Source organism: Anarrhichthys ocellatus, unplaced genomic scaffold, assembly GCF_004355925.1.
Source record: "Anarrhichthys ocellatus isolate YVR2014 unplaced genomic scaffold, GSC_Weel_1.0 scaffold1017, whole genome shotgun sequence".
NCBI classification, from domain to species: Eukaryota; Metazoa; Chordata; class Actinopteri; order Perciformes; family Anarhichadidae; genus Anarrhichthys; species Anarrhichthys ocellatus.
In genome coordinates, this window is record NW_022280991.1 from 1,357 (window position 1) to 14,417 (window position 13,061).

Sequence of the window (13,061 nt, forward strand, 5' to 3'; positions counted from 1 at the left end):
GGTTATATTGGTGTAGTGGTTATATTTCATGTTGTAGTGGTTATATTTCATGGTGTAGTAGTTATATTTCATGGTGTATTGGTTATATTTCATGGTGTAGTGGTTATATTTCACGGTGTAGTGATTATATTTCACGGTGTATTAGTTATATTTCACGGTGTAGTAGTTATATTTCATGGTGTAGTGGTTATATTTCATGTTGTAGTGGTTATATTTCACATTGTGGTGGTTATATTTCACATTGAGGTGGTTATATTTCACATTGTAGTGGTTATATTTCATGTTGTAGTGGTTATATTTCACGGTGTAGTGGTTATATTTCATGGTGTAGCGGTTATATTTCATGGTGTAGTAGTAGGCACAGATGTGTGGTGTGGTGCAAATGGCTTCATCTTTCTCTTTTCTTCCCAGCTGAGTGCACATTTTCCAGAACAAAACCGAGGATCTTCACTCATCCTCTGACCTACAGTATGTTGTCTTGTTCTTCTGCATGAATGTACGCAGAGGGGTCATGAGGGTTCAGGGTCATGTCGGCGCATTTACAATTCCTAAATAGAATAAATGAGTGGTCTTCTGTTCCATACTCCCTGCTGGTGCTCGGTTCTTGGCAGCCCCATGTACTTACAAGCATTCTCTGTGTATTTGACTTCTTCATTCTGTGTGTTAGACCTCAAAATTCACAGTACCAGATAAGGTTTGAACCCACAACCTCAGTCAACTTATTGTTTCTCTGCATGTTTGACTTCTTCACTTTGGGTGTTGGACATCAAAGTTCTGTAGTACTTACTCAAAAGTAGATTTAGAAGAACTCCCATTTCTAAAAATATAAAACAAAATGGCCGTGTTTGTAAGGTCGAGTATAAACCGAGCTTAAAGCTAGGTTTGTGCTTACCGTAGTGAAACGGCCGCAAGGTGCGTGCATCAAAAAATGACATCAAAGTTAGAACGTCCAAAATCTTCTCTACACCGCCCGGTGAACATTGTGCAGGAGGAATACTTATCTTATTGGCCTAAAACTTTTTCTGAACATTTAAATATGCCAAATCGATAAATATTTACATCAGGGAGTAAAATATCAATAATGTGTCAGTATTTTGTTCTGTGATGTAGATTCTCAGAAATAAAGAGGACATGACCTGGTGGTTGTCCTGGGTGTGACTTGTACTTAAGCCCTGGAGCTGTCCGAACATAAAAATCTGTACATCTAAAAATGCCACAATTCCCTGCTCAGATATCAAGACTCTCACAGTACATACAGTATCATTAGTTACATTTTTATTTTCTATTTACAACCGATTTGTTATATAAATATAATACATCATTTTCAGAAAAGCCATCAAGTCAATGCATTCAAGAGCTCCATCACAATAGGTCAAACACACAGGTTGGGGGGGGGGGCATGGTGGCCTGTTGTATTGACGGGGTGAAATCACACAGAGACGGGGGTCTGTCTTCAGGAGAAGCTAAGAGGGCTGCGTGGTGACGGGTACAATATTCAGGATGTAATCAGCTCTTGTTAAAAGAATTTAAAACTTCAGCTCTGTCCATTCAGGAGTTTTACACGAGATTCCTCCAGAGTTCGGTATATTTGCAGGTTGTGTGTGCGCACACACACACACACACACACACACACACACACACACACACACACACCTTTTGATAGCTTCCAAACACAAGGGGGCGTTTGAGATGCTGGTAGGAGGTGTGTGTGTGTGTGTGTGTGTGAAATGGCAGGCGGAGACCGTGGAACTATGGAGGGCTGGATGGTAGGAGGGTTAACCTGTGTGTGGATCAGAGGGCCTCGCACAAAGAACGTAACATGCAAGTGAGACTCTTTGACGTGTTGATGATGAAACTAAAATAGTTCCGAGGTCCATAAACTCATCAATCTCTATAAACATTGTTTTCTATTTCATGAATTGGTACAAACATCTATGTTTCCTGCTGTCCAGTATCAATCAAGAAGATCAAGTATGGTCATGTGTGTGGAGGACTCAGAGTCCAGGTCTCCCTGATGCTCCACTCAGGCGCTGCTGATGATGATGAGAGCGGGACTGGCCGCCTGCTGACTCGTCTCACATATGGCGCCCTGCTCGGCCGGCTTGGCGAACACACGCGGCGTGTTGAGGTTGTAGACACCGGCCTGGAGGAAACAGGCTCTCAGGGTCAGACACAGCACCTCCTGAGGCTTCAGCTGCAGCTTGTACTGGGTCTGACCCACCCAGGTGAACGAGCTGTGGACCTCCAGAGACTCTGGGCTGAAAGAGGAATGGACGGAGGGAGAGCTTAGAAAATATACTCACGTTAGACTAGACTGCTGAAAGTTAAAGTCATAGTTAACTGGCCATCAAGTCCTGTTGACAACATCTTTCCACTGTCAGACAGCAACATGCCTTCCTCATGTACCGTTTATTAAATACATGAGTCTATGAAATGTGATATGACTGAATGTCACAGAATCAACCGTCTTAAACCATTTATCTTTGTCAACATTAGAAGTAAAAGTGAGGCTTTGCTCTCGGCAGAGGAAATGTCGTTGCAGATGGTTTATTATTTTTTCCCCCCCAACATGTGTTTAGATGAAAGAAAAGGATGAAAGGAGCACACTGAGCTGCAGCTGTGACCACCAGCAGTCCATAGGGCTCTAGATCGCTATAGAACCGCAGACAACGGGCTGAAGGAACCGATATGTTCCCCAGAAGTAGTCCTCGTGTTGGAGACGTGGCTGTAGTGATCAGCATTTAAACGATGATGTGGGTGTTAACTGTCTCATGAAGATGTAATCAAGTTGCATTATGGGGATTGGACCTATGCATATGTCAGTATTCTTTTCCCCACATCTCTCTAGATAAGTCATAGTTAACTGTGTCACTTCATGAATGTACTGTGCACACACACACACACACACACGCACACGCACACGCACACGCACACGCACCTGATGCTTTTGCTCCTTAAGTCAATGAGGACATCCACTAGAGCCGAGGAGCAGTTGGACAGCGTCAGCGTGACTGGCACCACACAGAGACTAGAGACAGAAGCAGCTTCACTCAGCAGAACCTCATGGAGCTTATTGAGCTTCTTCACTACCTCCAACACACGCTGACGGATTGTTGCTAAGTTACAGCCATGCAATTCAGAAGTATGTACTGTACAGGGGCTGGTAACATTTTTAACAAAGTAGGCGTTTACAACGTATTTAGGGTAAGACGTTAAATCTTCATTCACAATCGTTCACCTTTACTGTGTGGGTCTCACCTCTCCAGGACAAACGGGTGTGTGTAGGTCTCAGGGTAGTGCAGGTTGGTTTTGATGAGCTGGGACAGCTCTGCAGACGGCAGGGCCACTGGAGTAGGAACTTCAGATTTAAACTTGAGCAGCACCATCTCCTGAGCTTCCTGCAACAAAAAGCCTCATCCAATCAGCTTTCAAAATAAAACCACACTCTTATAAAGCATCACATCATGAGTCTAAATCTGATCATTTTGTATAATTGTTAGATTCCACAATTAAGGGACCTTTAAGTCAATGGTGGAAATGTGGCAACAAATATATTGCAAATTAGATGCGTTTCTATCAACTGAGTCGACACAAATAAACTCTCCCTGAGGTTTTTTTGAAGCAGGATTATATTGGAGACAGGCCTGCATTTAATAATAAGATTTGGTCATATTTCAGTATGAAGCCTCCTCCTAATTTATGATCTGCTCATGTTTGACCTGTCAAATCCTTTGCTACAGCATTTTGAGGTTAATACAAGCTCAACACTTCCTGCATCCGTTTCAGATTAACAGCCCCGTAGCATGCCACTGGACAGAATCCTTCATTTCCTAACAAAGCTTTTATTGTGAAACATTTTCAGGATTGGGTTGTGGAAAATTGAGTGACTGGTATGGTTCTCATATGGTACTTCAAACATAGCTACCACTACATGTACATGTTATTTAGAACTTGGACCATGTTTTGGAGTTAGATAACTAAACTGTGTCATCTCACCATTAACTCATGCCCACTGGGTTACAGAGAGGGTGAGGTTGGTTCTGTGTGTGTGGGCGCGTGCTTACTGTACCTCTTTTGGAGTCAGAGAACTGGCCTCTTTGCCGATGGTCTGCAGCGCCACATGGAGCTGGCCCTCTAGGATCAGCTGTTTGTTGTCCTCCACCACATAGGCCTACAGACACACACAACACACTGGAAACTCGCATACACTCAGCGTTGGTACAGTTTAAGCTGAGAACTAAATATGAAAACCTGAGGATTCCTCACAGAGAAACTGGCTACATCTGTAAATGACCTCTGCTCGGTTCACCCAAATATGAGCAGAATGATAAATATGTTTCAAGGCTTTGATATGAATCCTGTTTGAATATCAACACAAGATTCTGAACAGAATTTGTTACAACATTGTGAACAAATGAATTCTGAATCATATTTTTGATAAGATCTCACAACTGTCCTGTGCATGGTCCATACCACAATATCCTACTACCACTATGTATGAGAAGGTGAGTCCCACATCATCAGGCTGTCTCTGCCGAGTGTACCTTCCAGATGACGATTAAGTTGAGGTCCAGCTCATTACACTTCTTGACGATGCTGCTGATGTCCTCAGTGGGGACAGAGCTCTGACTCTTGCTGCTGGATGATGTCCTGGACGATGTTCCGTCCACTCGCTGAGACTCTGCGGTCCGACAGCCACGGAAGAAGAAATCTCCACAGGGTGTGGAGGAGCTGATGATCTGCAAAAAGATTCTATAGATATAAGAGACTCTATACCAAAGACAGTAACAATGCTTGATGTTGTGACTGTATGTAGTCACAGATGTTCTCAACTCAAATGTATCAGCTGATATCAGGAATTAGTTCTTTCCTCATCAACCCAAAAAACAAAGAATAAAGATAATTACACTTCATAATTTAGTGGCATTTTTACATTTGATACTTTTTGTGAATATAATTCATTATTTATAATTGTATATAGTTGTATGTATATATCCTTTGTTAACACATTATTTTGAAACCCGGACATAGTCACACAGGTATCCTTCACTAACTTTGCCGATCCTGATACGATACGTGGACCTGACCTCCATCGTTTTCATGTTCCATAAAAGACATTGCACATTTTTGTTAACAGCGTGACAATAGATTATATTTATTGCTTTGGCTCTAGAGTTATATTGCATCTATGTTTCATTCATTTCGAACATTGATTTTTTTTTTTCACATTAAGAATCAAAAGTTCATTGCTCTTTGAAATGGTGTACTTGCATTATTATGATATTATATCATCACTCTATCAATGGCATAAAAAGGTCTTAAAATGACAATATTGTTTATTGCAATTATTTTCGGGACACTATATGGACAGACATAAGTAGTTATCAGGCCTATGACAAAATGTGATCATACATTTAGTGAGACAACGACATTTAGCTTTTACTTACCCGTTCATTTCCCAGATTCAGGTCTGCAAAGGTGTATTTCTCTACAGCACCCGAGGTAGCTAGAGGCAAAACACAGACAAATCAGTGCTTATTCGAAACCCCACATCTAATCAAAGTTTGATATTTTTTTTGATATTTTTTTTAATATATATATATATATATATATATACACACACACTTCTTCTAAAGGTACCCTGGTGGGGCTTGCATCGCGTGGCTCTGAAACACAGCTTGGCTCTTTCTCTGCTGGTGAGTTTACAGTCTGGAGGGGAGGGAGGGCAGACAGAGAGAAGCTGTGACATGTTCTGTTATCACTGCCACTGAACACTCGACTGTAGCATTTTGGGCCAAAGTGCCATGCTCAAGGGCAGTTCACGGATGAAGCATTTAGGTGGTATTAAAATAACCACAGCTGTGTTCACCCCTCACGCTGCTACACATACAGCTGTACACCATAAAGAATAAAAGGACAGGAACAGAGACGCTTCACACACACCTTTATCATTGGCCGGGTTGATACACTTGTGGAGGCGCCAGTGTCGACTGCTGCTGGACACCTGGATGATGTGGAACTCACGCACTCCAGCTTCACTCTGGAAGCCCACAGGAGGAAGATTAAAACCACGTTTGAACAGTGATAGGCTGTTCAATGAGCTGCAGACTGTAAGTGTGTACCGGAGGCGTGGGGCATGCTGGGTATCTCACCGTATTGATGTTCTCCACATCGACGAAGACCAGCGTTCCACCGCTGCCTTTGTCGTCCAGACTGCGATGCGGGGGGACACTGCTGCGGCAGGCCGACGCCTGCACGCTCAGAGAGCGACTGGCACAGATGAACACCGTGTGACGCAACACCCGATGACTTCCCATGCAGAGAGAGGAGAGAGAGAGATGATGGGCTGTCTACAAATGAGGAGTTAGTGCAGCGTTGATGAACAGACATTGTTATCACCAATTCATTTAGAATAGAACTGTTAGAGTATAAGTCCATTCTTCTTATTTGCTAAATACATTATGTGTCCAGCTGTCAGACATGATTGGGCTTAAAAAGTCAGAAGCAAACAGCCTTTTCTTCCGCTTGATTATTTTGCCCTGGTCACATACTGTTACTTCTTTATTTGTTAACAAGTCTATGTGCTAATAGAAGTGTTCCATCATCGTGCTCCCAAAGGGAGTCCTTCTAGGAGTAGTTCCAGAGAGTTTGTTACGATAGCAGTCCTGAGCCGATGCCTTTGTATTTTAATGGATTGGTATTGACTAAAATAAAGTATCTTCTTTACTGAACTCTACTGCGTGTTGTCATCCTCAGCCTGCTCGTGTTGCAGTGCTGCTCTACTTCATGACAGCCTGCCTCAACAGTGCAGCTTTTCACTCGCGTGCCAGTGAACAGTGTGTGAATCCCAGGATGCAACCCTCAGGTCTGAAAAGTGAAGCCAGTGCAGAAGAGTCTCAAACCGGTATTCTTTCTATCGGCCAGCAGGGGGCGACTCCTCTGGTAGAAAATCTTAGACCGTATATAAGAAGTGGACTAGTCGTCATGACGTCACCCATTGGTTTGTGGACTGATGTCATGAAGCCTCGAGTTTGGCGATTTCGCCGTTGCCATCTTGGATTACGGCCGTTGCCATGTTGGATTTTATGGCAACCAATGAACAGAAGTGACCATATTTGGAATCCGGAGGAGTGACGTATAGACGCCGTATACGTCTCTAGTAGAGACCTGTCAATCACAGTAGCCCCGCCCCTAAAGCATCCCCTGCTTTATGGTCTGTTTGACTCTAAATGGACCATAACTTACTAAATGAACATCATGATTTATCACTGAGGTAATAAATCAAGAGAGAAGTAGAGTCATTTTCTCATAGACTTCTATACAACCAGAGGAGTCGTCCCCTGGTGGCCAGTAGAGATAATGGCTTCACTTTTTAGACCGGGAGGTGATACAGGCTGCTTATGTTTATGGCTAGCCAATTCAACTCCCTTCACTTTATTTCAATTTTACCTGATTTTGATTCCTTTCTCTGTGCTTTCGTAGTAGAACAGGAAATTGATCTCATGTACTCCCTCCTGGTCTGGTCCTCTGAGCCAGAGAGGCAGCTGGGTGGACTCCCCCGGTTGCAGTGTGCTGCCATCTATCGGGATCTCCATCACACTGGAAGGCTGGCTGAAATCCTCCGCTGCTACCAATATCTCAGACGCCACTGAGCCCGGCTGGCGGGTCGTGGCCGTGGTCTTATAGGCCGAGCAGTTCTCCGCTGAGGTCGGGCTGACGGGCGTGAGGGGGGTCGTGGTCTGGCTGCCAAACGTGAAGAAATCTGGGTGTGTGGACGCCACCCGAAGGCCGCACAGAGCGACACCGCTGACGTTACAGAACTCAACGTAGGCCTTCCTGATCTCTCCACACAACAGAGCAGTGGGGAACTGCAGGAAGAAGACCTGAGACACACACACACGTTTGGTTTTCGGTGGCATCACAGAAGAACTTGTGAGCCGTCCAGAGGATTGTAGGGGACGAAAATGTGAAAAAGTAGGAATAAGTTAATGTTGCTCATTAATTTGGTAAGTCGTGGTGATGATGCAGTTTTCCCTTCAAATTAAGATCCAACTCAAGAGTCCTGTGATCCATTTCAAAAGGTACCCACCTACATTAGACATCTACCGCAGCCGTACACCACCAGCAGGTCTCTGAGGTTAGTGGTTTGTTAATCACTGCAGGCTTTAAAGCTGCAATGTGTAAGATGTGGCCAGTTGAAATTAACTAAAACTAAACTCAACATTATCAACAGAATGTGAAGAGATCACAGTGTTCATGTTATTTACTTTCAGTTTACAACAATAGTTTTATTTTAGTCCGTTATAGAAGCCCTGCTTCAGGGGCAATGAAACTGATCTTTAGATTTGCCAGACTGTCAGCACTGCAGGATGGGACGAGTGTGTCAGTGGTACCTCCATTAGGGGCATGGGTGGAGTTATGATGGGATCCAGCCGCCGATCCAGACCATGGCGAACCAACATCTTGTCCTCTTTGGTCTGGTTCAGCCGTGGGCCCTGGATCTTTAGGTCCTGTCTACCCCGAACCACCATGACATCCAACGCCTGCTGGCCTGTAGACAGGAGCAGAGCCACACTGGGAGTTTTCTCAGAAACATTGTTGACATGAAACAAAAGACAGACTTGAAAACAACAAAAAATTCAATGCAATACAATGACTGGCAGCAAAATGAGTGTGAAGTGGTACGAAAGCAGCCAGTAGCAATTCAAACCAGTCCCAGCTGATGAGTGTACCTTCAGAGCTGGGAGCCGTCTCTCCAGAGGAAGCTGCAGCCAAGTTGTACACCACACCCACAATGTTCAGCTGGCCAGTTCTGTGTGGCAGCAGCCGGAGTCGGGCCTGAGGTCAAAGGTCACAGTGACTGACAGCAACACAACTACACGTGTGATCAGAGTGAAGTATCACATGAGCCAGAGAAGGGACAGTCCACATCATTATTTACTGGAGATTTAAAGAATTATTCACAAACATTTAAGTGGTCTTCATGCATTTTTATGGCGAAATCCATTTAAAAGGCCTGGTAGCCTTAGCACAAAATCAGTGCATGCACATGTACCAGTTTTACAATTTAGCAGAAACCAGATTCCTAAATGTCTTGTATAAAGAAACCTGGTTCAGGGATAGACATTTCAGAAACCTGATTTCCCTGGAGAGAGCTGATGTGTTCAGACAGGGAAAGTATTGCTGTGAAAGCAGAGTGGAAGGAGAGACCGTCACATTTAGGGATACGTTCCCATCTTCAAAATAATTCCAAGGTCAGAAAACTGAAAGGGCCCATCCTAAACCCGGAGCAAACAATGGTCATTGCCAGTTTCAGACAGACAGTGCACACACCGTCTAAGGAGCAAATGTACTTGAGCCAATGGACTGATTGTTGACCTGCTCCAAAAGTTCTCAGCTCTCATTCTCAGTCAGACATGATCATGTTTGACTGAACAGCATATCAGCTAATTTGACATGAAGGTGCAACTGATGAGATGTTTCCAGCCTGTTGCTGGAGCTGTGATACCTCATCAGGCTGAAGCGTTCTTTATCTCCACTCTTCATTCCACCACTATCTCTGCAGTCTGCCTGTAGATCTATCAGAGCACCTACCATTTTGGTCTCCTCTGGACCTATAAGAAACTCCAGGATGATCTCTGTAGTGACAACATCGTCTTTCTGTGTCATCTGCAAGAGGAAACAGATATTGAAGACACTGTGGAAATCTTAGTTCTGGGTTTTTATAGCATCCATCGATTTGTGGCCGGGCTGCTCACCCCATCAATCAGGCTCTCCTCATTGGTGATGGCCTCTCCTGCCGACTCTTCAGACGTCTTCTCCTCGGATGGAGTGGCACCCTCGACAGTGAACCTCCAGAGGAGGGAGAGGTTGGACAGAGCCAGAGGAACCTTCAGTGGGTTGCTGAGCGTCACCTCCACTATGATTGGCTCTGTGGAGACAGGAAGAGGGCTGTATACCGAGCAGGTGATGCTATGATTCTTTATGCTATGGAAAAGAAGAAAGTGACTCCTGATTGATTGGCAAGCGTCCGTATGTTCGAACACCTAGTACTGAGTAATAGCCTCGGTAGCCGAGGAGCTCTTACCCTCGGCCACAGCCAGTGGGTAGCGCAGGTTGTCTGTGTGGCTGTTTAAGCAGCACTGGGTGGGCTGGAACGTTGTTGGGACAACCCCCCTGTTGGCTGTAGCCACAAGCTGTTCCTCCAGGTGGCACCACATGGTTGCCAGGTCCTGGTCATACTCCTGGTCCAGAGACACGTGAGTGGCTGCCTGCTTTTCGCCTGCACACATGAGGTAGTTATAAACACAAAATTGAAGATTAGTTGTTGAATACAATACATTTCCATGAGTGACAGTAACCCTTCGTTCAAAGGCACCTCAGCAGTTCATTTAATTCTGTTCATAAATAGGGTGATCTTGGTCAGACATCACTAGTATTGCATGGTACATTTTGTTATGCATGGCTGTAATCCACCAGTGAACAGAGCAGAAGAAGTAGAGGCTGTGAACCAGAAACAAAACACGCCTCTTTGGTCCCCTGACCGTCTACGAGAGAGAAATGGAGAGAGAGGTCTTCAGAGATGAGTTTAACTGCTCGAGTTGTAATAGTTCTCTCATGTCAGCTGGTGTTGGTCATGTTTCATGTTGTCCGGAGACGAAGACAAACATTCACACGATTTAGAAACATCCATGAAGAAGTCGACAGCAGAAACAAGTGATCAGTCATGCAAAGGCGTTTCTATGACACATTTAGTGCATCAACTCTTTTTCGACAAAGGAAACTACTTCAAGCAATCGTGAAAACTGTTTTATCAAATGTTGCTTTTTCGATATTGCTTTTCTACTAGTATACTTCAAAATACGCATAAGAATATGTTTACTACAGAGGTAACAAGCCTCACACTTCATATATAGAGTATATAACTAATACCTGATATTGTGAACATGGAGTTCTCTTTGAACTGTAAATGTGCTCATCATCTACTATTGTGCGTTCTAGAATCTGCAGATTAACAAATGATGAACACTTGAAATGCATGCACTTGTGCAGTGATGGATTAAATCGTTTTTTTGTTTGTTCGTGTGTTAAATGTGTTTCGTTTCCAAAAGAAGACTGACTTAATTCCACTCATGTGATTTTAGAATCTACAGAACTCAGAATATTGTTTTTTACATTTGTTCATTCCCTGTATCTTCTTTGGTCTTTTTTTATTTGTTCTTGAATGGTGCATAAAGGGAAGAGTTGTTATCATACATGAACTCAAGGTGGCAAAGACAGGAAGCGAGGAGAGATCTCTGTGAGCGAGCGAGAGAGAGCGAGAGAGCCTGCTTCACTGAAGGACTTTAAGACGCTTTCATGAATGACCGTGGTGAGCGCTCTTGCTTCCCACAGTAAATCCACTGATACACTTCCACATCATCATCATCACCATCTTTTAACATTAGAACATCAGATGAACGTTAAGAGGTGCAGGTCTGAAGATTAACTCTTACAGCTAGGACTCTTAGTGATGTGTCTGTGGCCATTCTTTTCTCTAGAGTCAGTCATGCTGGGAAAAGATCACCACTCATCTTCATGTTACCTTCAGCAAGGCGCCGTTCGTGTCCAAAGTAGACCCTTGTGGCCGAGCTGTGGATGCAGGGCAGAGGCAGCTGGGGGAGGCTGTCTTCACTTCCCCCTACCACACTCTGAAATACAACACACACACGTTATTTGTGTAATAATGGGAGGAGATTAAAAAAGCTTTTAATTGTTGTTTGGTGCATCCAATCCCTGAGTTGTTTATGTGATGACATTTTTATGTAAATCTTGGTCTGGTCCACATAATTAGAATGGGAAGATTTTCTGCTGTCTTTCTTAATCTGAGCTGGAGAACGTATGCAGATGTTAAGAAAAAGAGTTCTGAGAACAGAGCCTTGTGGAACTCCACATCATTGTTATTCACTCATATGTGTGCTTACCTATTGACACAAAGTAGTCTCTCTCCTGTCAAGTCAGCATCGTCAGCGTGCAGATGTGTTTACAAACTGTAGTTACCTTATACACATAGAGGTATTCTCTGAGGAAGGCGCCCTGCTGTGTGGCTGTCTGCCTGCTGTCATTGGTCAGGATCTGTCTGAAGGCTGTCACAGCGCTCTCTGGTTGGCTGAGCGTGAAGGACTGACGACCGATTGTGAAGTTGATGTGGTCCTCTGCCAAAGACCAGCCCCGCTCCTTGTACACCTGCATGGCTTGGCAGTAACAGCGCAGTGCATGCTTCCTCTATATGAAGAGACAGGAGCAGGAAAAAGAAGAGGTGGTGAGCAACAAAAGGCGATCACAATAAAAAAGTAAAGTTTCATTCTGATACTCAATTTGTCAGGTTTCATAATGGATCACTGAACTTGGTCCAAATTTAGTCTTCATGACTTTTCAGCTAAAAGACGTTAGACCTGACCGTCCACCCTGGTCAGGATTCCTCTCAAGTATTGCATATTCTCCAACACTAACAGTAAATCAATCAAACAGGGAGGGGACACCAAAGGCAAAGCCAGCGTTCCGCATGGAGCGATTACATACAAGGTGACGCAAAGACACGAATATCAAACATAGGTCTCCATCATCTTCCCCCCCCACACGGAGGAGAGCAAAGGCAAGGCAAGTTTATTTGTATAGCACATTTCAATAACAAGGTAATTCAAAGTGCTTCACATAAAACCATTAAAACATAAGGCAAAAGAAAAGGAGATTTAAAACCGATTAAGAACAGTCATTGAAACAATAAAAAGCAGTGTAAGAAATAAAATACAGTAGTAAAGTGAAATGCATAAATTGATTAATATCCTTGAATGTGGTTGAATTAAAGGCAGCCAACAGAAAAGTCTTCAGTCCTGATTTAAAGGAGCTGAGGGTCTCAGCAGACCTGCAGCTTTCTGGGACTTTGTTCCAGATATGTGGAGCAGAACAACTGAACGCTGCTTCTCCATGTTTAGTTCTGGCTCTGGGAACAGAAAGTAGACCGGTCCCAGACGACCTAAGGGGTCGGGATGGTTCATAAGGTAGCAGCAGATCAGAGATGT

General features: G+C 43.9%; 1 protein-coding gene across 2 annotated transcripts; it reads right to left on the reverse strand.

Annotated features, from left to right (window-relative positions):
- Positions 1 to 1,253: 1,253 nt before the first annotated feature.
- Positions 1,254 to 12,660, reverse strand: LOC116377207 (trafficking protein particle complex subunit 8-like). 2 transcript variants are annotated; one of them, XM_031838789.1, is made up of 17 exons: positions 12,040 to 12,660; positions 11,585 to 11,690; positions 10,088 to 10,282; positions 9,759 to 9,931; positions 9,595 to 9,669; positions 8,733 to 8,838; positions 8,394 to 8,551; positions 7,450 to 7,883; positions 6,153 to 6,309; positions 5,944 to 6,040; positions 5,641 to 5,709; positions 5,448 to 5,506; positions 4,545 to 4,739; positions 4,070 to 4,171; positions 3,259 to 3,398; positions 2,939 to 3,028; positions 1,254 to 2,258 (listed from the first exon to the last, which is right to left on the reverse strand). In XM_031838789.1, the coding sequence occupies exons 1-17, from the start codon at positions 12,229 to 12,231 to the stop codon at positions 2,024 to 2,026; spliced, it is 2,583 nt and encodes an 860-aa protein (XP_031694649.1). In that variant the 5' UTR covers positions 12,232 to 12,660; the 3' UTR covers positions 1,254 to 2,023. The 2 variants fall into 2 exon arrangements, with proteins under 2 accessions (XP_031694649.1, XP_031694648.1); XM_031838788.1 differs by having other exon boundaries at positions 5,626 to 5,709.
- Between the last annotated feature and the right edge of the window lie 401 nt (positions 12,661 to 13,061).

Coding starts and splice junctions, on each gene's coding strand:
- LOC116377207 (XM_031838788.1), bottom strand. CDS start 12,231: ATGCAGGTGTACAAGGAGCGGGGCTGGTCTTTGGCAGAGGACCACATC. Junction 11,691..12,039: donor AATACCTCTATGTGTATAAG/GTAACTACAGTT, acceptor GTTGTATTTCAG/AGTGTGGTAGGGGGAAGTGA. Junction 4,740..5,447: donor TGAATCTGGGAAATGAACGG/GTAAGTAAAAGC, acceptor ATCTTTTTGCAG/ATCATCAGCTCCTCCACACC.